This window comes from Nelusetta ayraudi, unplaced genomic scaffold (genome assembly GCF_046127955.1).
Source record: "Nelusetta ayraudi isolate G7.1 ecotype Tasmania unplaced genomic scaffold, CSIRO-AGI_Nayr_v1 ptg000070l, whole genome shotgun sequence".
NCBI classification, from domain to species: Eukaryota; Metazoa; Chordata; class Actinopteri; order Tetraodontiformes; family Monacanthidae; genus Nelusetta; species Nelusetta ayraudi.
This window is the reverse complement of record NW_027466120.1, coordinates 6,770,063-6,795,715: the sequence shown is the minus strand read 5'-3', so window position 1 is coordinate 6,795,715 and position 25,653 is coordinate 6,770,063. Positions and strand designations below refer to the sequence as shown.

General features: G+C 42.9%; 6 protein-coding genes across 8 annotated transcripts; 2 read left to right on the top strand and 4 right to left on the bottom strand.

Moving 5' to 3' along the window:
• Positions 1-3,150: 3,150 nt before the first annotated feature.
• Positions 3,151-8,398, top strand: ddx19a (DEAD-box helicase 19a). 2 transcript variants are annotated; one of them, XM_076042181.1, is made up of 12 exons: positions 3,151-3,185; positions 3,271-3,383; positions 3,559-3,616; positions 3,717-3,900; positions 4,397-4,489; positions 5,891-5,993; positions 6,076-6,190; positions 6,308-6,485; positions 6,554-6,791; positions 7,165-7,327; positions 7,423-7,614; positions 7,705-8,398. In XM_076042181.1, the coding sequence occupies exons 2-12, from the start codon at positions 3,321-3,323 to the stop codon at positions 7,764-7,766; spliced, it is 1,449 nt and encodes a 482-aa protein (XP_075898296.1). In that variant the 5' UTR covers positions 3,151-3,185; positions 3,271-3,320; the 3' UTR covers positions 7,767-8,398. The 2 variants fall into 2 exon arrangements, with proteins under 2 accessions (XP_075898296.1, XP_075898295.1); XM_076042180.1 differs by lacking the exon at positions 3,151-3,185 and having other exon boundaries at positions 3,196-3,383.
• Positions 8,399-8,744: 346 nt separating this feature from the next.
• On the bottom strand, positions 8,745-9,780 carry ubxn10 (UBX domain protein 10). The gene has a single exon (XM_076042184.1). It carries the CDS (start codon positions 9,497-9,499, stop codon positions 8,810-8,812), a length of 690 nt encoding a protein of 229 aa, XP_075898299.1. The 5' UTR covers positions 9,500-9,780; the 3' UTR covers positions 8,745-8,809.
• A 684-nt stretch (positions 9,781-10,464) lies between these two features.
• Positions 10,465-12,003, bottom strand: LOC142898903 (ceramide-1-phosphate transfer protein-like). The gene is made up of 2 exons (XM_076042185.1): positions 11,793-12,003; positions 10,465-11,701 (listed from the first exon to the last, which is right to left on the bottom strand). Exons 1-2 carry the CDS (start codon positions 11,924-11,926, stop codon positions 11,179-11,181), a joined length of 657 nt encoding a protein of 218 aa, XP_075898300.1. The 5' UTR covers positions 11,927-12,003; the 3' UTR covers positions 10,465-11,178.
• Positions 12,004-12,985: 982 nt separating this feature from the next.
• Positions 12,986-14,740, bottom strand: cptp (ceramide-1-phosphate transfer protein). Of its 2 annotated transcripts, none has more exons than XM_076041765.1 (3): positions 14,363-14,740; positions 14,121-14,273; positions 12,986-14,038 (listed from the first exon to the last, which is right to left on the bottom strand). In XM_076041765.1, the coding sequence occupies exons 2-3, from the start codon at positions 14,252-14,254 to the stop codon at positions 13,516-13,518; spliced, it is 657 nt and encodes a 218-aa protein (XP_075897880.1). In that variant the 5' UTR covers positions 14,255-14,273; positions 14,363-14,740; the 3' UTR covers positions 12,986-13,515. The 2 variants fall into 2 exon arrangements, with proteins under 2 accessions (XP_075897880.1, XP_075897881.1); XM_076041766.1 differs by having other exon boundaries at positions 14,416-14,723.
• A 333-nt stretch (positions 14,741-15,073) lies between these two features.
• On the top strand, positions 15,074-23,168 carry ints11 (integrator complex subunit 11). Its single transcript, XM_076041763.1, has 17 exons — positions 15,074-15,280; positions 15,563-15,660; positions 16,380-16,453; positions 16,544-16,772; positions 16,861-16,959; positions 17,043-17,077; positions 17,161-17,299; positions 17,789-17,853; positions 18,021-18,210; positions 18,285-18,368; positions 18,445-18,534; positions 18,983-19,145; positions 19,673-19,783; positions 20,706-20,767; positions 20,856-20,998; positions 21,185-21,314; positions 22,867-23,168. Exons 1-17 carry the CDS (start codon positions 15,253-15,255, stop codon positions 22,927-22,929), a joined length of 1,803 nt encoding a protein of 600 aa, XP_075897878.1. The 5' UTR covers positions 15,074-15,252; the 3' UTR covers positions 22,930-23,168.
• Positions 22,374-24,944, bottom strand: LOC142898682 (lysophosphatidic acid receptor 6). The gene is made up of 2 exons (XM_076041764.1): positions 24,774-24,944; positions 22,374-24,343 (listed from the first exon to the last, which is right to left on the bottom strand). The coding sequence occupies exon 2, from the start codon at positions 24,268-24,270 to the stop codon at positions 23,311-23,313; it is 960 nt and encodes a 319-aa protein (XP_075897879.1). The 5' UTR covers positions 24,271-24,343; positions 24,774-24,944; the 3' UTR covers positions 22,374-23,310.
• Between the last annotated feature and the right edge of the window lie 709 nt (positions 24,945-25,653).

Genomic DNA, 25,653 nt, shown 5'->3' with positions numbered 1-25,653 from the left:
CCTGCTTGTCTCCTTTCCTGCAGAATGACCAGCAGCACCTCACAGATGTGCCTTCATTTTTTGATACAATAAACTGATTGCAATTAATCTAATAAAGGCTGCGAGAGAAAAAAAAATTTGCTTTTCAAATGAATGAAAATTCAAGCCGGTTGAACTTGCCTTCGCAGACGAGCCCCAAACTATGTCGCTGCATAAGAATTGCCGGACAATCAATTCTGTATTGATCTATACTCACACTAGGGGGTTTAGGCACCGTCGAGTTATTTATCAAGAGGATAAAAGGTCAAACTGATGTAATTACGACCTGTTTTAGTTGTCCGCCTCAAGAGTGCCATCATGTGTCCAGTCAGATTAAGAAGCCAGAGGCAATACAATCATCAAACCATCGAAAAACAGACGATCATCTCATAACACAGTCAAACTGTGAACTCGCTTGAATCAGGTGATAAGATGAGACACTGGCATCAAACATCAGCTCTGACTGAGTAAGTAACTATACATTTAGATCAACTGACGTGACGCTTTGCACAGATTTAATTGGGAATAAAAGAAGTTGCACGATGCTTTTAGAAAAAAAAACAACGTCACAATGTGCGGAATGACCACATTTTGTTGCAGCAGGTCGGGGGCCGCGTTCCCCCGTTTGCAATTAGAGTTTGCAGCGGCAGTCCCAGGATGCCTCGCTGCAGGTTGGCTTATGAGTCACCCTTCTTCCCTCCGGGATTTGTCATAGGACCACCAGACCACCAACTCTCGACGTCGCTCCTATCAGCGCAGCCACGCTCCTCTGCACTCATTAGTGTCAGAGCGGCGAGCAGATGCTCTGCCTACCCACCTGTTGGGGTGCACCGTCTGTGTGCACTGCGTAAAGCGGCACGCGGAACCAAACACTTCCTTAATTCCCAGACAAATGAAGCTCGACGCATGAATGAATGGAGCAGTGGGAGCGGAAAAACTGTGGCGTCAGAAAACAATTGCAACCACGGCGTCAGCGTGGTTGTCTTACCTGTCATCTGTGTCCGCCGAAAGAAATGCAGCAAGCAAGGGTCTCTCTCTCTCTCTCTCTCCCTCTCTCAGCCAGAAGTCCACTTATCTTGAAAGCGATGCTCCTCCAGTGCAACCTCACTTTCTCTCTCCCTCCCCCTTCCTCTGTGGCGTAGAGGGAGCAGGAGCGCTGCCACAGGTGGCAGGAGCTACAGAGGGAGCAGCAGCAGCAGCACCGATAGAAGAAGGACAGAAATGTAAAGACACTGGGGGGAAGGTAGGAACGGAGCAGCTGCAGCTAGTGTTCAGTCGAGCAGAGCAACATGTGGTTGCATTAAAAAAAAAAAATGTTTTCATTGACTGTCTTCTTTCTCCCTTCCTCCTTCCCCTCCTCCCTTTGTGGCTGCTGTGCAGGGCTGAAGGAGGGAGAGGGAGAGAGAGGGAAGGAGAGAGGGAGGAAGGAGGTGCTGAGGCAGAAGGTCCAGGTCCTTTCAATGAACACCCCCACCCCTCTCTTCCTCTCTCTATCTCCCTCCCTCTCTCAGCAGATGCATATTCAAAAGCACCACCCACTCCCACTCCCACACAGCTGACAACGACGGGGACATTTTTGGTATTTTATCAAAGGAGGTCAGAGCACGGAAAACATGTCATGCAGCGCCAGGATCAAACAACAGATGGGTGCAAAGCTCTGCACGTCAACGCCCGCAGTCTACCACTGTTGTGGAAGGGGGAATCACGAATGTTTAAAATCCAATCCAATGTTTGGAACTTGGATCATAATGATTTTTAATCGGTCGCAATGAGCTTAAAAAGACACTTCAAGCACTTTTACATTGCAACAATTAACCTGGCCGTGATGTGTTCGCACTGGGTCTAAATATAAAGTATTCCAGGCAAGGGTTCTTTTAAATTTGCCCTTTTGAATTTTGATGTGGGCCCCCCCCCATGCTTATGCTCCATACACCACAAATGCTCCTGATCTCATGACACAACTGATTAATATTATGCTATTTTTTTAGAGGTAGATTATAGTTCAGGGTTATAGAGGTAGGTGTTAGCAGAGCCTGCAGGTGATAATTTGAAATCCATGTCATGTCCCCACAAGTGATGAAAACACCCAGGTTCGGTTGTTCCTGTGGATACGCGGGGGTGGGGGTTGTGACTGTGCTTGCCTGAAACATCCGCCTCCAAATTGAATCAACCTCCAGCCAATAAAACTCTGTGCAAACCCTCCATCCTCCCCTCCCCTGCTGTCTCACTGCCTCCCAACCTGTCCAACACAGCGATATCGTGACCCCCCCCCCCACACACACACACACACACACACACACACACACACACACACACACACACACACACACATGCAAACTTGGTTTGTTCCTAACTCCTCTTCACAGTGTCCACGCAGTCAAGACCGTAGATTAAATGAAACATCAATGGATTTCTCCCACCGTCTGAACAAATGTTCAAGGGTCATCAATGCAGTCCGTTTTAGCAGGAAGCTGAAACTGGTCATTCTTGCTAAAGGGCTAAATCTGCCATTTTCTGTCTATCTAAAGTTTTTTTTTTTTTCTTGTTGTTGTGTTGTGTTTGGTTTGGGTTTTTTGTTTTGTTTTGTGTTGTATTTTGTTTGTTTGTTTTGCGTTGGGTGGGTGGATAATTCAAATTATCCACCCACACAACGCTATCTTTCACTGTCTTTCACCTTCAAATAATTACCTAATTAAATATCAGTAGTTGAGATTTGCTGTGAGGGAAATGCAAATAGTCTGGCTGAAGTCTACTCTAAATGAAAAAAGAAGTAATGTCTCTTGTCGCTGGTTGAGAAAACTGAATTACGTCGAATTTCCAATTATTTTATTTTATTTCTTCTTCTTTCTTTTTTTTTTTTGATTGATTGATTGACACAGCTCGTTGAAATGTTCATGTTGTGAAGCGGTAATCCATACAGCGTTTTAAAAAAACAAACAAAAAAAAAACATAAAATTTACAATGGCTTGTCCTGTAATTAAGTATTTTTTCCCATTTTCGTTGCCTCATTTGTGCAACTGGAATAATTTCAACAGAAACTGAAAAGATTGCACTATCGTCGATTTCCTACTGTTTGGCCGTTTGCGCACTTTGCAGAGCACAAAACAATGTCATTTCCTACGAGTGTGAACGCATCATCCGTGGTGTGGCCACTGGTCCTGCTGCAGGTCAGGATAGCGGCACGCACGCCGTCATTCTCTCTTTCACGCACATTATTCATGCTGACATCAAACTTTTTTTTCCCCTGCAAAGTGTTGCGTTTGCCTTGTGGAAAAAGAGGCTTCAAGTGGCGCAAAAGCAAAATGTCGGAAGACTCTTGGGCCGTCGCCGTGGACGTACAAGAAGCCACAGTTCCGTCCACACAGGTAGCGTTGCATTTTAAAGGTGACTTCGAAAAGTCAAATCAAACTTGCTCATCGTTCGTTAGCAGCTTAGCTCGATGTGCTACCTAGCTGCTTTGCACTTGCTACGCACGCAGTCCCGCGGCGTCCCGTGTTTTTTTTTTTATTAACGATATTTTAAACGTCATTTTGTGCCCAGTTTAACTTCGCTAAAAAGGCAATTCGAGTGCCATGCAGTGGCGGAGAAGACATAAACGGTAAGTTGACTTAATTGGTCTTCAAATGTTTTATCTCTTTTTCTAAGTTTACATGGTGGGGGTTTTCTTTAATGAGTCTTTATTGTGTGCACCTGCCAAGGGAACGTTGAGGGTGAAAATGGAGGTTGGCTGAAAACCGCAGACCGAGTGGACCTGGCCGAACAGTCCCTGCTGAACAAGCTCATCCGCCGCTCCCTGGTGAAGAACAGGAACCAGGTGGAGGTCCAGCAGAGGGACCCCACCTCCCCTCTGTTCTCCGTCAAGACATTTGAGGAGCTCAGACTGTGAGTTGGAGGAAGACGAATGAAAAAAAATAAATAAATAAATAAATTAAAAAAATCCACTGTTTAATATGGACGTGTACGAAGAGGATTGGGGCCACTAGAAGATAACAAATATAAAGAGAACGATTTCGCGAATAAAGTTGACGTTGTGAAAGAAGTCTACATTTCGTGAATGAAGTAGAAATTTCATGAATAAAGTCGACGCAAATAAAGTGGAACTTTTGGGAGTGAAGTAGTTACCCGCACTTAAAAGTAAACTACGGAAAACCGGTGTATTCCGCAAGGTTCACCCACAGTAATCAGGAAACTGGCGAAAACAGAAGCACTCCACTAGACTTGCGCGCAGCGTCAGCAAAATTTCGATTTTATTCTCGAATTGGAAACTTGAAGAAAAGAAAATATCTTTTTTCTAATGGCCCTAATCCTCTTCCGTACTCATGTTATTCTTCTAAACATCCTATTTATTGCATTCCTGTTTATTGCATTCTATCAACAGTCATCCTGACCTCCTGAAGGGCGTTTACAATATGGGTTTCAACAGGCCATCCAGAATCCAGGAGAACGCTTTGCCCATGATGTTGGCTCAGCCGTGAGTTCCTCGCGTCATGGTGACACTAGCGAAAAATATATGTTCGGTAGAAGTGATTTAACAATATGAAAAGGACAAAGTTGGTATTACTAGGAGAGACCAGGTGTACTTAAGAAACTACCAGCCCGTAAATTTGTCATCTTGTGATATTGGAGATTAAAAAATAAAAAAAAGTTACTTACCGCATACTGGTGTCCAAGTCAGACATAAAGAAGCTTTGTATTTTTAAAGAGTTTTTACTGTATTAAGGATTTCAATTGACTCCGTCTATGCAAGTAGTCTTGCTGCACCCTACAGACTGTCAGGACCCTCAAAGGCAGCCATCGTTGTTCTCTGCAATCATTCAAGTAAAAGCACCAAGGAAACAAAAGCCTCGGCCTACAACAAAAAACAAAACAATAAAAAAAAAAAGATGCAGTCAAACCAGAGAATGCGCTGAATAAATATTGTCACAGGACCTTTGTTTTTTGTGACATATGCTCAGCAAATAGAGCTGTAATTATGTATATGCAAAATCAAAAGAACATGATTAACTAATTAACGATGACTAATTGTTACTTAAGTCAGTTTACAACGAGGTCCAGCTGTGGATACAGAATGTGTTTTTGGGAACCTAATAATCTAGATAGATTAATACCTCCGCTCATTCATGGAAATAAGAAATCTGATTATTGCTCTCATTGTTGGCCCTTTGCTAACTGACATTGACGCTGATATTAATATCTCACAATATAAATGGGGCTTTTATTTCATAGTATTGTTCTTGAACCTGGTTGGGTGGGGCTATGCAATACTAGGCCATTCATCCATACAGATACCAGCATTTGTTTACTTTGATGCTCTCAGGAATGTTTTGCAGGCCAATGATTGCTGATGTAGTGTGTGACTCATTTCTGTGCAAGTGTAATGGTAAATTGTACCTTCGGTGCAGAGGTGTGCAATTGGCTGTGAGTGAGCAAAATAACTTGTTCTTTATAGGTTGTCTGGAAATTAGCAAAGGGGTTCATTGCTCAATCCAGTCATCTGAATAGCAAAATGGCTCAGGCGTTTGGGTCTGATGCTATTCGTGCATCTTTATTCTTTTTCTTTTTTTATGGAAGTTCTCCTCACATCTTATTTGTCGTGTAGGATGTATGGAACACAATGATTTCGCTGCTGCTTCTGCCACGAGAAACCAGATAAACATAACGGAAATGAGAGGGAGAGGTTTCTCGGTTTCTCGGTCACAGACAAGAAGACGTGACAGAGCATGAATTGATTTTATAAAGACGGACTTGTTGTTTTTGCCAAGTGTTGGGACGTCACATCTGTTTTTAACACTGAAGGATGTTTAAGTCTTCTACTTTTTCTGCAAACTGCCTCTCTTTTCACCATGACTGCGTGTGTTTGTTCTGGGTCCAGACCTCAGAATCTGATTGCCCAGTCACAGTCTGGTACGGGTAAGACTGCTGCTTTCTCTCTGGCCATGCTGAGCCACGTCAACCCAGACAACAAGTGGCCTCAGGTGGGTTTCATGCACTCAGTACGGTGCCAGTACTCGGTGGAAAAGGCTAACTGCATTCTCAAATCTGTTTTGGTGCTTGCAGTGTCTCTGCATTTCGCCAACATATGAGCTGGCTCTGCAGATTGGCCAAGTCACTGAACAAATGGGCAAGTTTTGTCCTGATGTTAAGCTGGCATACGGCATTCGGGGCAACAGAAGTAAGAGTCTATTCACATCTGCACTGTCTTTGAATGGGATGACTGGGAAAAGACTAGAAGTTAATGGCAACGACAAACCTGGCGGTTGTTATATGGGTGCATGAATCTCTTCTTCAGTGGACAGAGGCGTCCCACTGCAGGAGCAAATTGTGATCGGAACGCCGGGCACAATCCTTGACTGGTGCACCAAGTACAAGCTCATCGACCCGAAGAAGATCACTATGTTTGTCTTGGACGAGGCGGATGTAATGATCGCCACGCAGGGACACCGGGACCAGAGCATACGCATCCATCGGTAAGCACCGTAGAGACATAATGGCCGCATCGGTTTAGACTCTCAATCTGTCTCACTCCCCCATGCAGACGGCTCTCCAAGGAATGTCAGATGCTCCTCTTCTCTGCAACTTTTGAGGAGTCCGTGTGGCGGTTTGCGGAGACGGTCGTTCCAGAGCCAAACATCATCAGGCTGAAGCGCGAAGAGGAGACGCTTGACACCATCAAGCAGTTCTACATCATCTGTAAGGACAAGGAGGACAAGTTCACAGCGCTGTGTAATCTGTATGGAGCACTCACCATTGCACAGGCCATGATCTTCTGCCACGTAAGTCTGCTGCTTCCAATCTTAATCAGCATTCCAATTCAAAATTCACTCCTTGTATTTGTAATTTCAAAGAACATTACGATTTTATGCTCAAATTTTATTATGATTGGCAAGAATTTGTAATTGGTAAGAACGGGTGATGAAAAAACACTTTTATTAAAGTAAAAACACATTTACTTCATGATATTGGACATCAGAAATTGGTTTCTGCAGCCTCTTTGCTCACTGCACTTTGTTCTCCGCTGCTGTTCGGATCAGATCCAGGCATATCAGATCAAATTGTTTTATTTTTCCTCATGAAACGGCATAGAGGTATTTCCACAAAAAATGGAACCGAAATTGAGCAATGTTGCTGAGCTAAACTTGTCATCAGACCCGCAAGATGGCGTCTTGGCTGACTGCGAACCTCATCAAGGAGGGTCACCAGGTGTCACTGCTGAGCGGGGAAATGACAGTGGAGCAGAGAGCAGCTGTCATCGAGCGCTACCGGAACGGCAAAGAGAAGGTTTTGGTGACCACCAACGTGTGCTCCAGAGGTGGGACTGACACTGGGCATCATGGTCGAGGCCAACACGTGAGATGAATGTTTGAGGCTAATCACAAACAGCTGTGCACCTCTGGTCATTTCAAGGAATCGACGTGGAACAAGTGACGCTGGTGGTCAACTTTGACCTCCCAGTGGATATGGAAAGAAATGCCGACAACGAGACGTACCTTCATCGGATTGGCCGCACAGGACGCTTCGGCAAGAGGGGATTTGCTGTCAATATGGTGGACAGCCAGCAGAGCATGGATATTATCAAACAAATTGAGATGCATTTCAGTATGTCTCTTCAGTTCTTGCATATTTCAAAATGCTAAAGTCTGACCATGGAGACCAAAGATCAAATGTATCTTCTTTTTCCTTCCTCAGACAGGAAAATCAAGAAACTTGACAGCAGCAATCTGGAGGAAATGGAAAACCTGTTGAGTTGAATGGGTCGCTATGCACTCGCATGGGAAGCAGTTACCTCAAATGCTACTTGAGTTCTTCTGAGAGTTTATGTTTACAGATCAGACTAAGAGCACGCTGTGAATTTCACTAATTATTTCCCAGCAAGTTGTGCCAAAGTATTATGTTAACTATCGTTTGAGGTTTCCTGATGTATTCACTAAAGTCACCTTCAGCCTCTCTAAGAGACCAACCACTGGTTGTAAAAAAAAAAAAAAAAAAAACATTGTGTGTTTATAACTTTAATTTATGGTTTGCAGTGTTGTGTTTTGATTTTCTGATTTGAATTGTTCACATTGGATTGGTCTCCAGACGTGTCAATGGGTTGACACGGTGATTTGAAACATCTAAAATAGTCCACGGCTGTTTCCGCCGAGCGATAGCCGACGGCACGTTCAAGATTTTTCCAAATTGTAAAGCCAGCGCTGTGGCTAGTTTCTTGTGTGCCTCCCCCCCCCCAAAAAAAAATACAGTTGAATGTGAATCCTGTTTGTTCTGTTGCAGTTAAAATGCTAATTTGTTGGGTGAACCTAAAAAATAAAAAAAAGTCCCACTTCCACATTCTCTGCACTTTATGGTGTGATTGTTCTAATAAACCTTTTGGAGTGAAAATGGGTTTTTGGCCATCTGTCATCTGTTTGTTTTGAGTCTTATTTTTTTTTTTTGACATTTGCAGATTTAATTTTAATTGATGGATGTGTTGAAGCTGATTGTATATGTAATGCTTTTGTCTGTCAGGTTTTAGGAATAATAATTAGTGTCCAATTAATGTATACAGTGTACAATTCAAAAAAAAATTTTAATTAACACTTAGTATAAAATCATTTATGATGCAGTCACAGTATAAGTCAGTGAGTCATACTTTGCTAAAAATAAAAAAAAATAACTAAAGCTAAAAAAGTTGGCACATGAGATGTTGGACTTCAAAGTTGTGGAGAACTGATAGATATCAAAATGTACAGTGCATTTTTGGTAATTAAACTATAACCATGGAACCAAGTTTTGACTCCAAAACATATCAAGTCCCTTATGCTTCATTCTGAGAGATGCACAGCAGTGTCCTGCTCAGGATGCCACACTGGTCCAGGGTCATGTCCATGTCTGTGAAGGTTCGGCGTGGCACGTCCATGGTCTGAATGCACGCGTTTCCATACTGTGTCCCATACATGACCTCTGCCCTGGCCTTCACCGTCAGCAGGGTGTCTGTGGGGTCAAAGTGCTGCTGAAACCTCCTGCCGCATGGAGCTCGGATCGCCAACAGGAGACGAGCACCGGTTTCTGTGAACGTGGCTCTTTGAGGACGCTGGTTGCCATCATCTGACCCGGCGGTGTCCTCCCCAGGGCTGCACATCTGGATCTCTGCTGGGGAATCTGCTTCCTCATGTCTTTGTGGCGTTACAGCATCGCCAAACAGGCTGAGGTTAGACATGGCACCGTCCAGGCCGGGACTCACCTCTGACCGCTTCCTCTCTATGGAGGGCAGAACTTTGTACTTGTTTAATGGAGCACCGGGTCCGTGTTTCGACGTGTGCCTCCGCTGGCCGGCCTGCCGCACCACGGGCTGCGGTTCGGGGCGGAGGGATCTCTTGGCGGGGCTCACGGGTTCAGGCGAGTCCAGGGACGCCGGCGGCCTCTGGGCGTCGGCCGAGTCGTCATGGAAGCTGTTTAGCGCCGGCCTGCTTCGGCCCTTGGATGATTTTGGCCTCGTTAAATGCATCGTCGAAAGAAGAGAAAGTATTCCAACTCCTACATGTACAAATGGCGTAGAATGCGTTTCTACTTGCCTTTGCGGTCGACTTTATGCATTTAAATGTCTCTCTCCAAATTATTGGAATCAATTCGAACATCTCGGGGCTTCAATCAAGGTCCGGTGGTGGAAAAATGCATTTTGAGTAGATCAGTTTGAAGCCATACCCCCGTCGTCTTAGTTGTTTAAATCAATAAGTGTGAGCGTCAGCGGCGTTGCCATGCCAATCTAGGAGCTTGTACATACGCGGTTGGAATTACGCCGCCCCCTGGTGTTCAAAATTTGGAAATGCAAAAATGGAGAAAAAAGAAAGAAAAAGCCCGCGCGTTTTTTTTTTTTAGTTGCAACTGTTTCACTGTTTGACATCTCATCACCATGGTCAATTGCCTACGCAGGGCCACTGTAGGAGCCAATTCCAGTTGTACACATCACTATGCCATTATGAACTCAAACTTAAAACAGTGGCGTTGAGGGAAAAAACGAAAATTAAATATCCTTGAAGATTTTACATCACTGCATGTACATGCAGGTTAGGATTTACTTATTTTATTTCCAAAATTAGTTTGGTCTTCAGTAAATCAATAACAAGCAATGAATTAAACACTAATGGATATTACAGCAATTGGTATCACACTCAACAATATGTTTACAAGTCTTATTTAAGTAGACATTTGTTCCACAAGTTATTATAAATATAATTGTAAGGGCATACAGATTTTTTAATGCAACACCTTTACCCCAAATTTTTACAACGTTAGACTGCATCCAAATCTTGAGCAGTACTGGATGTACACAATATGATCTACGAATTGTTGGGAGCTCTTTAAAATGACATAATTAAATGTCAGTTTGAATGTCTATAACACTGAACAAGCCCATAATAGTGGTTAAAGAAAATTACACCGTTCCTTCACTTGATTTAAACTACTGTCAGGTTTAAACCCACAAAGTATGAAAGAAACACACAGGAGTCAAGTATATCTTTCTCGCGAGGAGAGCAGTGATGGACAGCAACCTCAGTTACACTCCATCTACCCCGCTTCCGGCTGCAAACCTCTTTTAATATCTTTTAGGGCGGTCCCTGGTTACATGGGTTTGGGTCATCTAAGGGTAACATATGTATAAGTCAGCACACAGACGTCACACCTCCTCCTCTCTAAAAGGTCACGTAAAATTCTTCTCCTTAGCCGCTAGTAAACAGGAAATGCTCACTTCCCTGTCTCATGAGCTGCTTGTGCACATGAGTCTTCTTTGTTCTTCTTTTGCAAGATGTCTGCTGCAAAACTGTGATTATTAGATTTTCGCTGTAGCGTGCACAGTACATTTTCACCTTCTAGCTTTAGCATATTATGAGATTAAAAAAACAAAACATACATTTTTCCAACAACTACAAAATAATCAATGAATCTGCGTGAACCCCCCAAAAAATAAATCAACACTAATCATTCTTCATATTCTGTGGTTTCATATTGATTAGTGTTGCAGTAGGCACAAGTAAATCCACTGATACTTGATTATTTGTGCCAAACACTGCAAAATACACTCGAAAACACCAAATAGCAATAACAGCTATTTACCTGCCCTTTTGGTAAAACAAGTAATATCTAATCATTTTAAAGTATGTAGAACATTATTACAGCCAGTTCTGTTTACGGTAGGTCAAGCAAGTCATGTTGAGCATAAAGTGTCTCTGTGATCTGGTACACCTCTGAGATAAGAGGCACAACTTCTCCTAAGGTGGCCACCGCTTGCTCCGGAGGGCCCACATTCATCACTTCAAAGAAGGCTGGACGTCCAGGCAGCATGTAGGACGCCATGCTCGCAGCCTTACTGACCACCCAGGGGTGATGCTGGGCGAGGGACTCGTCGTAGGCGTCTGCACACATGACAGACGTCTTACTGTCCTCGCTACTGGTACGGAGGCGCTCCAGAAAGAGTTCCACCCACCTAAGGGCACGGTGGAGCCTCAGAAGGGTACGAGAGCCCGACTCTGGGTGGCTGCCGCTCTTGGTCAAGTCCACCAGTTTATCATCCAGCTCATATTTGACCATGGACTGGATGGTGGCATACTGGGAGCTGTTCTCGCCCTCCATGTAGCTGACCAGGATCTTGATCTTGTTGTCAGCATCATTGGAAATGAAACCAAACACACTTCCCAAGCAGTTCAGAAACCTTGAGACGACAATTAAAAAAAAAAAAAAAAATTGCACGGTTACTCCAGAAGTCGACAAGAAATCAACACATTCAGCATCTCAGCACTTACTTTACAAGACCTCTCCACCCGGCGACGTAGTGTTCGAGATAGACTTCTTTATTTTCAGACAAACACAGCTTGAAAGCGTCGAGTACCTCCAGTAGGGAGAATTTCTGCTCTTCTTGAGCCACGGGACCTGCCATGGTTCTTTACCAGGAAGCGCTGAACACTTAGTGATGTTACGAGACGTGCCGAGGATTCGAAGCGTGAGTTGAGTAATGATGGGGGGGTTTCCGCGAAGCGCGCACCGACGCTTGCTTCGTTTAGCGGAGGAGCCAAAAATGATGACGTCCGAAGCATCACCGCCCGGCTGTACCACGTGATTGCTTCGGGAAGTGGTTCAGATTTTGCCGCGAGGTTTAACGGCTATATAGACCCATCAGGCTCCATTCAAAATGTGGGTTTTTGTAGGAGAGTTGCAGTCAGTTGAGAGTTTGGAGAGAGTTTGGATTACTAGATTTTGGATAGCGTTTATAGTTTGGAGAGTTTGGAGACTAGATGGCGTTTAGTTTGGAGATAGTTTGGACAGTTTAGGGAGAGAGTGAGGAGAGGATAGGTGATAGGATGGAGCCCCCTGTCCTGTATATCAATGTCCAAGTTACACAAGCATCTATGCCAGGGGTGCCCATTACATTGATCGCGATCTGCCAGTCGACCGGAGAGAGAGAGAGAGCACAGCATGGATATTGTCAAACAAATTGATATGTATTTCAGTATGTCTCCTCAGTTCTTGCATATTTCAAAATGCTAAAGTCTGACCATGGAGACCTAAGATCAAATGTATCTTCTTTTTCCTTCCTCAGACAGGAAAATCAAGAAACTTGACAGCAGCAATCTGGAGGAAATGGAAAACCTGTTGAGCTGGCTGAGTGAGTCGCTATGCACTCACATGGGAAGCAATTACCTCAATTAGGACGCCCTCTGGTGTTCAAAATTTGGAAATGCAAAAATGGAGAAAAAAGAAAGAAAAAGCCCGCGCGTTTTTAGTTGCAACTGTTTCACTGTTTGACCATGGTGATCTCATCACCATGGTCAGCTGCCTACGAGGGCCACTGAAGGAGCCAATTCCAGTTGTACACATCATTATGCCATTATGAACTCAAACTTAAAACAGTGGCTTTGAGGGAAAACCCGAAAATTAAATATCCTTGAAGATTTTACATCACAGCATGTACGTGCAGGTTAGGATTTACTTATTTTATTTCCAAAATTAGTTTGGTCTTCAGTAAATCAATAACAAGCAATGAATTAAACACTAACGGATATCACAGCAATTGGTATCACCCTCAACAATATGTTTACAAGTCTTATTTAAGTCGACATTTGTTCCACAAGTTACTATAAATATAATTGTAAGAGCATACAGAATTTTTACAATGTTAAACTGCATCCAGATCTTGAGTAGTACTGGATGTACACAATAGGATCAAGCCCATAATAGTGGTCAAAGAATATTACACAGTTCCCTCACTTGATTTAAAGTACAAAATAATCAATGAATCTGCGTGAAACCCCAAAAAATAGATCAACACTAATCATTCTTCATATTCTGTGGTTTCATATTGATTAGTGTTGCAGTAGGCACAAGTAAATCCACTGATACTTGATTATTTGTGCCAAATACACTTGAAAACACCAAATAGCAATAACAGCTATTTACCTGCCCTTTTGGTAAAACAAGTAATATCTAATCATTTTAAAGTATGTAGCACATTATTACAGCCAGTTCTGTTTACGGTAGGTCAAGCAGGTTATGTTGAGCATAAAGTGTCTCTGTGATCTGGTACACCTCTGAGATAAGAGGCACAGCTTCTCCTAAGGTGGCCACCACTTGCTCCGGAGGGCCCACATTCATCACTTCAAAGAAGGCTGGACGTCCAGGCAGCATGCAGAACGCCATGCCCGCAGCCTTACGGACCACCCAGGGGTGATGCTGGGCGAGGGACTCGTTGTAGGCGTCTGCACACATGACAGACGTCTTACTGTCCTCGCTACTGGTACGGAGGCGCTCCAGAAAGAGCTCCAGCCACCTAAGGGCACGGTGGAGCCTCAGAAGGGTACGAGAGCCCGACTCTGGGTGGCTGCCCCTCTTGGTCAAGTCCACCAGTTTATCATCCAGCTCATATTTGACCATGGACTGGATGGTGGCATACTTGGAGCTGTTCTCGCCCTCCATGTAGCTGACCAGGATCTTGATCTTGTTGTCAGCATCCTTGGAAATGAAACCAAACACACTTCCCAAGCAGTTCAGAAACCTTGAGACGACAATTTAAAAAAAATGCACGGTTATTCCAGAAGTCGACAAGAAATCAACACATTCAGCATCTCAGCACTTACTTTATAAGACCTCTCCAGCCGGCGACGTAGTGTTCGAGATAGACTTCTTTATTTTCAGACAAACACAGCTTGAAAGCGTCGAGTACCTCCAGTAGGGAGAATTTCTGCTCTTCTTGAGCCACGGGACCTGCCATGGTTCTTTACCAGGAAGCGCTGAACACAAACACCACAAATGAAAAATCAACGAATGGGCAAATCTGGAAAGCGGCTAACAGAAGAAGTGAAATGTCAAGACACGTTACCTGCTCACAAACTTAAAAGAGCGTGGAAAAATTTAAGCATGCCTCTTCCTTACTAATTCAGGTTGATTCCGTGCCTGGTGTTTCCTGGTCTAATCCGTTCCCAGTGCGCAGACTCTTTGCTCCCGGTTGGCTGGACACCAGAAGGTTTACCAGACGCTCACCGAGGGGGGAAATGTTTACGTAAATACCTTATATGTCAACACAGATGTCGGTTAGTTAGACACTCTTTAGGATTTTAACAAAACTTCCACTGAACATTGCTCATCGTCTGGAACAGGGATAGAAACTGGCTAAAACATCCACTTCTGGTAGCTGCCTGTTCTGCGCAGACTCGAGCCGGAAAATACAGGAAATTATCGACGTTGCTTTCATAATAACAGCATTGCGATGAGTCAATTGTTCTGTTCTTTTTTATGTTTTACTTATATAAACCTACAGATCCAATCTTTATCATATGTCTTGTTGGTTTAATGAACTTTTATCGAATTGCATTGAAACACATTATAATTTATCGTCGTGTCTTTACAACTGATTTGATTTGCTCCATTAATCCACGAATAGTCCATGAAATGATCGACAAGAAATTTTGATCACATTTTTTTAAAGGTCGTCGGTCAATAATTCTGTAGAAATAAATATATATAATTATATATTATAACCATTAACCATTGAAAAGAGCTCCATTGATTTATTTTGAAAGCGTCCTCCGGATGTTTTGATGCAGTAGCTTAAAATTTATATCCGCAATAAGACAGCACTCACAATGACCCACATGTGTACAACTGGGACAATAAACACTTACTTTTGCAAGCAAGCTGTTTGAATAGAAGTCAGGTCAGCTACGTGTTCGGCTTAATCGATGCGTTGGTTGAAGAAGGTGGTTGAGAAATATGCCTGAAATAAAAGTGACACCATTAGGTGAGTGCTAGGAGCTAACAGTCTGTTATGCTAGTTCCACCGACAATAAATCGGCATCTAATTTAAACATTAGTCGTTCTATTAAGAATTGCCCGCCAACATATATTTATACATTGAACGCCTTTCGAGTTGACTTTTGTGGCGGTCAGAAACAATTTTTGTTTTTTGTTTTTTCCACAGTTAGTATGTAGCCGCTTTTAGCTGGAGAGGCTAACTCATGATAGTGATGAACTACTATTGACTTGCTTCTTCACCTGACCTCACTGTCTCCTCTTCTACAAGGTGCTGGGCAGGATGTTGGCCGCAGCTGTATCCTCGTATCTATTGGAGGGAAAAACATAATGCTTGACTGTGGAATGCACATGGGATACAATGACGACGTAAGTTACTCAGCTTCTCATATGCTGGATAAGTTTGAAACTTAGCGAGATAGTTTTCTTGGGTGAAAACTGGACGCGCTGAGGTGAACATGCCACTAAATGAAAAGGAATTACAACACATACAGTTTAAAGTAGGGGCCTTAACATTAGAGCAATAAGGACATCTCTCAAAATGTTTTATTTTTTATTTTTAAGGGAAATAATTCCAGTTCCATTCATCGTAGGTTGAATGGAACTTGATGTGCATCGGCCACTAAAGGTTGACAGATGACCTACTCATCCATGTTCATGAAAAATGAATAACATTTAATATGTTTATATTCATGGTCAATTTCCTATTTAGCACTCAGACAGGAGGAACTAGTGTTACATTTATTTTTTTTTAAATTATTATTTTGGGTGGAAAAGCAGTTCTGTAGAAATGAAAATCAGCTTCTGAAGTATATGGTATATTTGTAATGGATATGGCTGTGGTGCATTGTTTGAACAATAATTCTGAAAGTAGTAATAAGCTGCTGAAAAATATAATCCTTTAAGATATTTTGAGATTCTATATACATGCTAATTAAAAAAAAAAGTGAATTATTGATTAATGAAAGGTTAGTTACAGGATCTGGTTTTAAATTGTCATCCCTTACCTATTTTTTCCTGTGATATTTTATCTACAAGCAAAATGTTTTTGACTTTGTCACAAACACGTTTCTCTGTTGTTCTTGTAGAGACGTTTCCCAGACTTCTCTTATATAACCCAAAACGGTCGCCTGACAGACTTTCTGGACTGTGTCATCATCAGGTTGGTGGTCAGAAAAAAATTGCTGTCATGCCTCTGAATTCAACTAGACTTCCTCAGTGTATTGAACGGCTACACTTGTTGCACCCTCAGCCATTTCCACTTGGACCACTGTGGCGCTTTGCCCTTCATGAGTGAGATGGTGGGCTACGATGGGCCAATTTACATGACCCATCCCACCAAGGCCATCTGCCCCATTCTGCTGGAGGACTTCCGCAAAATCTCGGTCGACAAGAAGGGAGAGACCAACTTCTTCACCTCGCAGATGATCAAGGACTGCATGAAGAAAGTGGTGCCTCTGAACCTCCACCAGACTGTTCAGGTGCAGAAATTCTCCTTGTGTAGTCCGCAGCAGCCGCTCGTCCCTCTTGATTGGCCCATCAGCTTGTTTCTTTTTGTGCTGCTGGCAGGTGGATGATGAGCTGGAGATCAAGGCGTACTATGCGGGCCACGTCCTCGGAGCTGCCATGGTGCACATCAAAGTGGGATCAGAGTCTGTCGTCTACACTGTGAGTGTAAACAAGCCTTTCCTGTGTCACAGTCAAATGATTTCACTCCTGTTGTCCCACAATAATATCTCTGTTCCTTTTAGGGAGACTATAATATGACACCTGACAGACATTTAGGGTGAGTTTTATATGATTACTATTTATATTTTTAATTTAACTGTGCACTCAACACTTTCAAAAACCATTTGAGTTGTATTTCAGTGCTGCGTGGATCGATAAGTGTCGTCCAGACATCCTTATCTCTGAATCTACGTACGCTACCACAATCCGTGACTCAAAAAGATGCAGAGAGAGGGACTTTCTGAAGAAAGTGCACGAATCAATTGAAAGAGGAGGCAAGGTTAGATATACATACAGCTGAGTTAAATGCCTGATGCTTCTTCTTTCCTTCACCTTTACCTTCTTGAAAGACATAGGACCTCATTTCCAAGTCAGCCAGTGTGCTATTTATCAGTGGAAACCGATTCAACAAATCATATCCAGTCCTCATGTTTAGCAGAGTTTGCTGGTGTTAGGCTAACGCAAGTCAATGGATTCTGCTAGCCTGCTAATAATAACAATTTTACCCACTCCACATAAACACGAGGCAAATAAATTATATGATGTAGTCATGTAAATACCTGTGTTGGTTTAAAACTGCCCTTGTATCACATTGCATTTTGAGGGACTAGCACCAGCAAACTCTGCCAAGAAGGCAGAACTGGATGAGACGTGTTGAAATGGTCTCCACTGAAAAATAGCACATTGGCAGACTTGGTCTGTGTCCAACATTCTAAACCAGGCCTTTAAGACGAGGTTTTCTTTATACATGTTTTCATCAATTTTTCAGGTACTTATTCCAGTCTTTGCTTTGGGAAGAGCACAAGAACTCTGCATTCTGTTGGAAACATTTTGGTAAGTTTTGGTGTTTTCTAGTGGTAAACCCACAAGCCAAAGATGCACTGAAGCAAATATGTCCATGTCATTGCAAATTTGTGCCTGCTATACATTGAGACATTTACCTCAAAAGATTTTAATTTTAATTTGAAGGTATAACATAACAACCTCTTGTCTCCAAACAGGGAGAGAATGAACCTCAAGGCACCAATCTACTTCTCCACTGGGCTGACAGAAAAAGCTAATCACTATTACAAGCTCTTCATAACATGGACCAACCAGAAGATCCGAAAGACATTCGTACAGAGAAACATGTTTGAGTTCAAGCACATCAAGGCCTTTGACCGCTCTTACGCTGATAACCCCGGGCCCATGGCAAGTATTGTGCTATATGCACTAGAAAGAGAAAAGATTATTTCATTGACTTTTACAATGCTTTGCATTTTCAGGTGGTGTTTGCCACACCTGGCATGCTGCACGCCGGCCAGTCTCTGCAGATCTTTAAGAAATGGGCTGGAAATGAGAAGAACATGGTGAGATGTACTGGAGGGAGGAGAAACCAGCGGAAGAGGTGGACAAAAATCTCATCAGTTGGTTCTGCTGTTTCAGGTCATCATGCCGGGGTACTGTGTGCAAGGAACAATCGGTCACAAGATTCTAAATGGACAGAGGAAACTGGAAATGGAAGGGAGAGCGACAGTAAGATGATTTTTCTTTCTTTTCGATTCCTCCCCCAATGTGCGTCAGTTATGTGACTCATTTTGTACACAAAACCAATGACCTCGATTGTGTTTTTTTTTCTTGTCTACTTTTTAATTTTCCTCCAACCTTTTATTGTTGTCCAGTGAATTGGAGCTCACTCCCTATTTTGTATTATTTTTTTTAAGAGAATTCATTCAGTCTGATTTAATATCTGTTGTGCAATTTAGAATACAGAAACTCTAACAGTCAAACTCTAACAACCTGTAAAGTTGTGTGTGTGTGTGTGTGTGTGTGTGTGTGTGTGTGTGTGTGTGTGTGTGTGTGTGTGTGTGTGTGTGTGTGTGTGTGTGTGTGTGTGCGCGCGCGCGCGCTGGGGTCGGGGTCGGTAAATGTGTATGTGTGTGTGTGCGTGCGTACTTACAAATCCATCTTCTGTGGTTGCCAGTTGGAAGTGAAGCTGCAGGTGGAGTACATGTCCTTCAGTGCACATGCAGACGCAAAGGGCATCATGCAGCTCATTCGAATGGCGGAGCCTCGAAACATGCTGCTGGTACACGGAGAGGCGGCCAAAATGGAGTTCCTGAAGGGCAAGATTGAACAGGAATTCAGTAAGTGCATCCTCATCCACAGCTGACGTGTACCTGGGGACCTGGAACAATACCAACTCTAGTCACAAAAGGGACATTTTTATTTTTATTTTATTTTTAGCTTTTAGATGAAGTTTTAGAAATCCACTATCTGTTCTCAAAAAAAACAACACATTTTCGTGTGTCTGTCTGAGCCATGAATCAAACAATAAATATCGGTTATATTAACCGTCCTCTTCATCAGGCTATTCACATTTTTGCCATCATGATACTAAGACGACGCCTAAAAAGAAGGATGCAGGCATTTGTTTTTTAGATTTTTTTTTTTATGTGGTATACCCACCACTGTATTTACCGTTGAAGAAAATACCTTTGATATAATATCACTGTGTCATTGCACATTTGTTTCCATTTTCATTTCCATGAATTTCACCTAAAGTCCAATGTAACTTTTTGTGAGTAGCATGTGTTCGGCCCTTCTGAAGGAACTACCGTAGTAAGCACTCACAGCGGGAGGAGAGTGCATGACATGTTCTGTTTTCTGACAGGCATTGATTGTTACATGCCAGCTAACGGGGAGACGGCGACCATGACGACAAACCCCAGTGTTCCCGTGGATATCTCCCTCAACCTGCTCAAAAGGGAGATGGCCCTGAGAGGTAAGTCGCATCTCCATTTCTCACAGGAGTTTGTCTGCACCACACGCTGCGAAGAAACTAAGTGACACAAGCCCCTAGTTGCTTTATTTTCCGCCTCAGTGGTTTAAGGTAGATTGTGTAACAGTACAAGAAGTATACCCACATGGTTTCAGTTGCAGTTCAGATGAAGTGTTTGCTCGTTTGCATTGCACAAAAGGCAACACACCGCAGTGGCAGCAAAATGCCATGCGCTATATGATTTCATGCGTTGAGAAAGGTCTGGTAAACCCAGAGCCGGTTGGGACACTGAACTGAATCAGTCACACCGCCGCAAAAACTTGGCATCCACCTGGTTATATTTCCATTTAAAGGGAAAAGGGTACTTATCCTGGAGCTACATTTTCCTTATAATGCATTGATCGGGTACTGATCCTAAATTAATAAACCGTACTAAAAAGTCGACTGTTTTTATCCAAAAATGTGCTGTGTGTTCTGATCTCAAGTTGAGGCAACCAACCACAGAAACCTGCCTAATGTATCATAAGATTTGTTCTTTTAACTTACTGCAGGATAGAAACCAAGGTGATTATATCCGCTTGATCTACATTGTTATATGATTTAAAATCTAAATATGATTGGATTTCAATAGAGAAGTAAGTTGTCATTAGATGGAGAAAAAAAAAAGACAAAAATGTTATGGAAAAAGATTTTTCCATTTTTACCTGTTGCCTTTGTGTGATTTAACATATTTGTCTCGTTAATGCCACATCTGTCCATGCCTGAGTTTTGTAAGAATGAATCACTAAATCGCACATATGTCATACTGCAGTGCCTCTTGACAAAAGCAACCTCCTAAGACGATGTTGAATATATAGAAAGGACATTTCAGCCAAACCTAAGCAAACATGCAATATTGTACTAATTTCTCCGTTCTGGTTTGCAGGACCGCTCCCTGATCCTAAAAAACCTCGAGTCATGCACGGGACCCTGATAATGAAAGAAAACGTGAGTTTCTTGCTCCTTGCGTCCTAGCCGGAACAAAGCGCTGACCCACATTTAATCACATGTCTCGGTGCCGTCTCCTCCCGAGCAGAGTCTGAAGCTGGTGTCGTCAGAGCAGGCCCTGAAGGAGCTCGGCCTCAACGAGCATCAGTTACGCTTCACCTGCCGTGTGCAGCTCCACGACCCACACAGCGACAGCGACACGCTTAACAGAATCTACACGCACCTCAAGAGGTGAGAGTGACTCGAAATCTACACGAGATCATTTTTTTTTTCTTTTTTTTAAATAAAGTCATCGCACATCATTGTTACTTCTTTATTTCTGATTGCCTCACTTGATAATGTGCACAAGGTTCAAGTTTAGGAGCCTCTGAACCATTTACAGTCTGTTTCTCGTATTTGCTCCCTCCTTGCACGCAGCGTGTTGAAAGGTTACACCATCCAACACCTCCCTGATGGTACGGTCATGGTGGAGTCCATCGTCATCAAAGTGTCCTCGTCCGCTGAGGACCCCAACACCAAAGTCCTGCTTCTGTCGTGGAGTTACCAGGTAAAAAGAGTTGTTGTACTTAACTGATCCCTGAGGTGAAATTGGGCGCTGTGGGACATTTCATTGCTCAACACTACAAGGCAAAAACACCAATGCAGACTAAAAACACCATCGGTAAACATGGACTGCATTCAGGAACGGTGATATTAGCACCAAGACAATTTAAAGTGCAAGAAAACCTGCTTTGTGCGAAGTGCCCGTGTGTTCATTGCCCTGTTGCACTCGCGACAGCGTTGCTCAACAGCTCAATGGAGGCTAGAGCAGAAAATTATTTGAAGCAGTTTGTTTTTCACTTTGACATATACAATCTTCCCCCTGATGAGAAAAATCTACAAAATAAAAATGTGACAAATGTTTTTTTTTTTTTTTTTTTACATTTGATGAGTTATTTCAGTACAATGGACTTCACCGTCGTCACCTCCAAATCCCTTCTGACACATTTTTTCTTATGTCACGTCTGACCGCTAGGTTTATTGCCTGTATTTACTGTATAACCGCGAGTGAGACAGGCCTCGGCTCAGCGACTCTTACGTGCCCACGCAACCCTGTGGGGGTGGGGGGTTAAGTGAAAACAGGAGTGTGGGCAGACACTGCAAGCAGAGCGGCCATGAAAGTGAAATTAAGATAAAAGTAGATGGTGTGGAAACCTCTCGCAGGTCTAAGTCACTGCGCAATGGAAGCTGAGGGGTTTACATGCTTTCATACGTTCCATAGCACTTAAGAGAAAAGTTAAGATGCTATGTGCACTTCTGCCTCATGGAAACAAGCTTTAAGCCAGACGCAGTGTGTTAAATGGGTTGCTTGCCAAAACATTAAACAGTCGCAGCATCCACTGATGATAAAAGTAACAGCAGTCATATGAGTCTGTAGCCTGCCAGTGAACTCCATAGAAATGACAAAGTTCATCTTTTATATCTTTTAATTAAAATATTAATTCAAGTATGAAGTTTTTTTTTTTATCAAGATGCTGCAATTTTGTCAGAAATTATAAAATCAAAAGTAAGTTAAACAGCAGACCTTTAGAAATACATTTTCTGAGAACACATTCGCAGCTGGTAATAATGTTTTTTTTTTTTTTTTTTTTAAACTTGAGTTTAAAACAGCAAAACAAACATCAGCCAAGTGGGGATAGAGGAGTCTTCTTAAAGTCATTTTGACAGAAGTGATGAGCACGAGGAAAGCCACAGTGTGCAGGTTGACAGCTGTAAGCCATTGTCAAAGTCTTCATCAGTGCGTTAACACCCAAAAGGGCTCTCGAGTATCATAACTATTTGCATGACCTTTTTTCTTCTGTAATATATTGTCCTACTTTATGCATAAAAAGCTCAATCAAGTGTGCAATGTGCTCATGCATGAAAAATTCACCCATGCAAAAAAACAGGGATTGAAAGTACCAGCTGCTGGTTTTTTTCTGTTTCTTTTTGAACAGGGAACCACCACTTGATTAATGAAAAGCAGGCAGTTGCTGTAAGACACCAGCTATCCCTGCAGTATCACTCGGTGACAATTTGGTTTTCATTCAGTCTTTTGTCTTTGTACATTTCTTCATCAGGACGAAGACCTGGGGAGCTTTCTTTCAACTCTGCTGAAAAAAGGACTTCCCTCTGGACTGTGACTTCAAAACTCCACTTACCCTCAAACTATAAATACATGACCGCAATTTCACATCAAAATCCCAATTTACATAAAGGCCAAAAACACTTCAAGTTCTATGTGCAGTTTGGACATTCATGAAGCGATCCAACTATATCTTGAAGGACTCTTTCATTAACTCGGATTCACATTTTATCTTTTAGTTTGTCTCGTTTAGTTTGATGCATAAATCCAATTTGAATAAACACTTTTGTAGGAAAACATGGCACTGGAGGTACATTTAAAAAAAAACAAAAAAAACAAACATACAAAGCTGTATTTACAATGCGCACGTGCTATCATCCTTGCTGGGCAATCATCATCATCATCATCATCATCATCATCATCATCATCATCATCATCATCATCTCACTACAATGTTATAAACTCCCCGATTCCTCCTGAGCCTTCCCCACAGCCACGTCATCTTCAAGCGCTGCCAGTTGCAGTGGCTGGTGGTGACATAGTAAAGCACGGGGTCCAGGCAAGTGTTGAGAATGACCAGCGCCATGGTGACCCGCCGGGCGTTGTAGATCACGTTGGCAGCCGTGCAGCTCTGAATGACGCCCATGCGTCGGAGCAGATGCAACAGGTAGACAATGTGGCTGGGCAGGAAGCAGAAGAGTGTGATGGCCAGGATGGTGTAGATGACCCTCACAGCCTTCTGGGCTGTTTTGGTCTTTATCCGGGAGATCCGCCTGGCAGCCAGAGGGTAACACAGCAGGATGATCAAGGAAGGCACCAGGGAACCAAAGGTGAGGGACAGAACGCTGTAGGCCGCCAGGCGGGAGCCCCACTCGGTTTTGGCGAAATTCTCAAAGCAGCTGCGGCTTCCGGGTTTCTCCTCGCCGGTGGCCAGAGGACCCATGAGAATGAAGACCAGCACGGCCACGGCCACAGTGCACCAGAGCGCCGCGCTCACCGCCACGGAGCACCAGGGGCTCCGAAGCCTCAGGTAGATGTGCGGGTGAATGGTGGCCATGTAGCGGTCCACGCAGATGCAGGTCATGAAGCAGATGCTAATGTAGATGTTGGCGAAGAAGAGGATGCCGGTGACGCGGCAGGCCACGTCGCCAAACACCCAGTTGTTGCCGTTGATGTGGTAGTGGATTCTGAAGGGCAGGGTGCACAGGATGATGATGTCGGCCAGGGCCAGGTTGCTGATGTAGACGCTGAAGGCAGTGCGGTGAGCGGTTCTGAAGGCGAAGACGACGAGCGCAGCGAGGTTCCCCGGCAGGCCGAAAACTAAAGCAAAGGTGTAAACTGTCGGGAAAAGGTAGTACTGGTACTCTGCGGAAGGGATGCTGCAGTTGGGCGCACTCATCGTTGAAATTGTTTTTGCCGCAGCTCAAATCAGTGAAGTATTTTGTTGCTCTTCTCCGTCAGGCTCTCTGTAACTGCAGCAAACAAAAACATTTCCGCTCAGTCTTGTTCCACTCTCACACAAGATTGGAAACTTTTTTTTTTTTTTTTGATTGTCTCTAATCCCACTCGCAGCGCTCTGTACCGCTTCATTTTTCTGTGTGGACATTGTGGCGACAAACGTGGAGTGGAAAAGGATGTTTTTCCACATAGGGCAAAACACATACTTTTGTATCAATAAAAAAAGATTAGCGAAAAACAGAATATGCTAATAAAAAAAAAATTATATTGTCATCTGAATTTCTTAATATCCTGCACAAATCATTAATGTTGCAGGGATTTGGCCTCATTTCCAGATAAATAATGCATCTTCAACAACACAATAAACCTCTATAGAAGTTGAATTTAAACCATGAATGAATTTAAAATGTTCTGATCTGTATGGAGAAAAAGAAGATAACTCACCAAGTTTCTTGAGGGCTCTTTTCTCTGATAGCCAAGTACAGAAAGTTAGACTACTTGCTAAGAACTCTTAAGACAAAAGAATGTGAGAGTTTGTTGTGCGGTTCCCCACTGCACCTTGCTCATCTTTGTTCAGACGTTTCCATTTCCTGCTCAGTGTGCTGTTGGTGTATCGAAAAGGGAGGTTCAGGAAACCATGACAAAGGCACGTGTTTAGTTATATGGCAACATACTGAAGAAAATATATTTTTGGTGATGACACATTTTGAAATCTGGTTTGTGAGAAACATCTTTTTGGTTAATCTCTGTGGAACAAAACAAAATGGACCTTTAATAAAACACAAGGGTCTGGTTACAAGTAAAGTTTTATTGTTTGTTACAATGCCTGTAATTATACAACCTCCACAACCTCTTTAGACCTCTTCTTAATTAATTTACTATTTTCTTGTGGTTTTGAACACTCCTAGTGTCCAACAGCCTTTTCAATTCACAGTCCCTCACTTTGACTTGACAAAGTCCAATAACACAACATGGCTTTAATCATATCCTGAAATATGACAAAACACGTAAGAAACAACGAACATAAGCAAGCTTGAAACCAACAAAGGCATATTAATAGACTCAAACTTCCCCAGTTGATGTCACGTGCTAATTTTTTTCTGCCCTGTTTTTCGTGCTCATTTTTTTTTCTGCCCTGTTTTTCGTGTTAGATTTTTCCGCCCCGTTTTTCGTGTCAATTTTTTTACATCCTGTTTTTTTTTTTTTTGTTTTTTTTTTTTAAATACCGCGAGAAAACAGTAGACGGGTGACTCTACGGCATGGATGTGCTCTACGGCGGTGACACGTAACCAGTCTGAATGCACTTCAAATGCATCATTTTGTA

Bases quoted from the DNA above. Each gene is read 5' to 3' on its own strand.
- ddx19a (XM_076042180.1), top strand. From the start codon at position 3,237: ATGCTGACATCAAACTTTTTTTTCCCCTGCAAAGTGTTGCGTTTGCCT. The intron at 3,901-4,396 runs GTGAGTTGGAGG...TTCTATCAACAG, and splicing joins ACATTTGAGGAGCTCAGACT to TCATCCTGACCTCCTGAAGG. The intron at 5,994-6,075 runs GTGGGTTTCATG...TGGTGCTTGCAG, and splicing joins CAGACAACAAGTGGCCTCAG to TGTCTCTGCATTTCGCCAAC.
- ubxn10 (XM_076042184.1), bottom strand. From the start codon at position 9,499: ATGCATTTAACGAGGCCAAAATCATCCAAGGGCCGAAGCAGGCCGGCG.
- LOC142898903 (XM_076042185.1), bottom strand. From the start codon at position 11,926: ATGGCAGGTCCCGTGGCTCAAGAAGAGCAGAAATTCTCCCTACTGGAG. The intron at 11,702-11,792 runs GTAAGTGCTGAG...TGTCGTCTCAAG, and splicing joins GGGTGGAGAGGTCTTGTAAA to GTTTCTGAACTGCTTGGGAA.
- cptp (XM_076041765.1), bottom strand. From the start codon at position 14,254: ATGGCAGGTCCCGTGGCTCAAGAAGAGCAGAAATTCTCCCTACTGGAG. The intron at 14,039-14,120 runs GTAAGTGCTGAG...TGTCGTCTCAAG, and splicing joins GGCTGGAGAGGTCTTATAAA to GTTTCTGAACTGCTTGGGAA.
- ints11 (XM_076041763.1), top strand. From the start codon at position 15,253: ATGCCTGAAATAAAAGTGACACCATTAG. The intron at 15,281-15,562 runs GTGAGTGCTAGG...CTCTTCTACAAG, and splicing joins AATAAAAGTGACACCATTAG to GTGCTGGGCAGGATGTTGGC. The intron at 18,211-18,284 runs GCAAGTATTGTG...TTGCATTTTCAG, and splicing joins CTGATAACCCCGGGCCCATG to GTGGTGTTTGCCACACCTGG.
- LOC142898682 (XM_076041764.1), bottom strand. From the start codon at position 24,270: ATGAGTGCGCCCAACTGCAGCATCCCTTCCGCAGAGTACCAGTACTAC.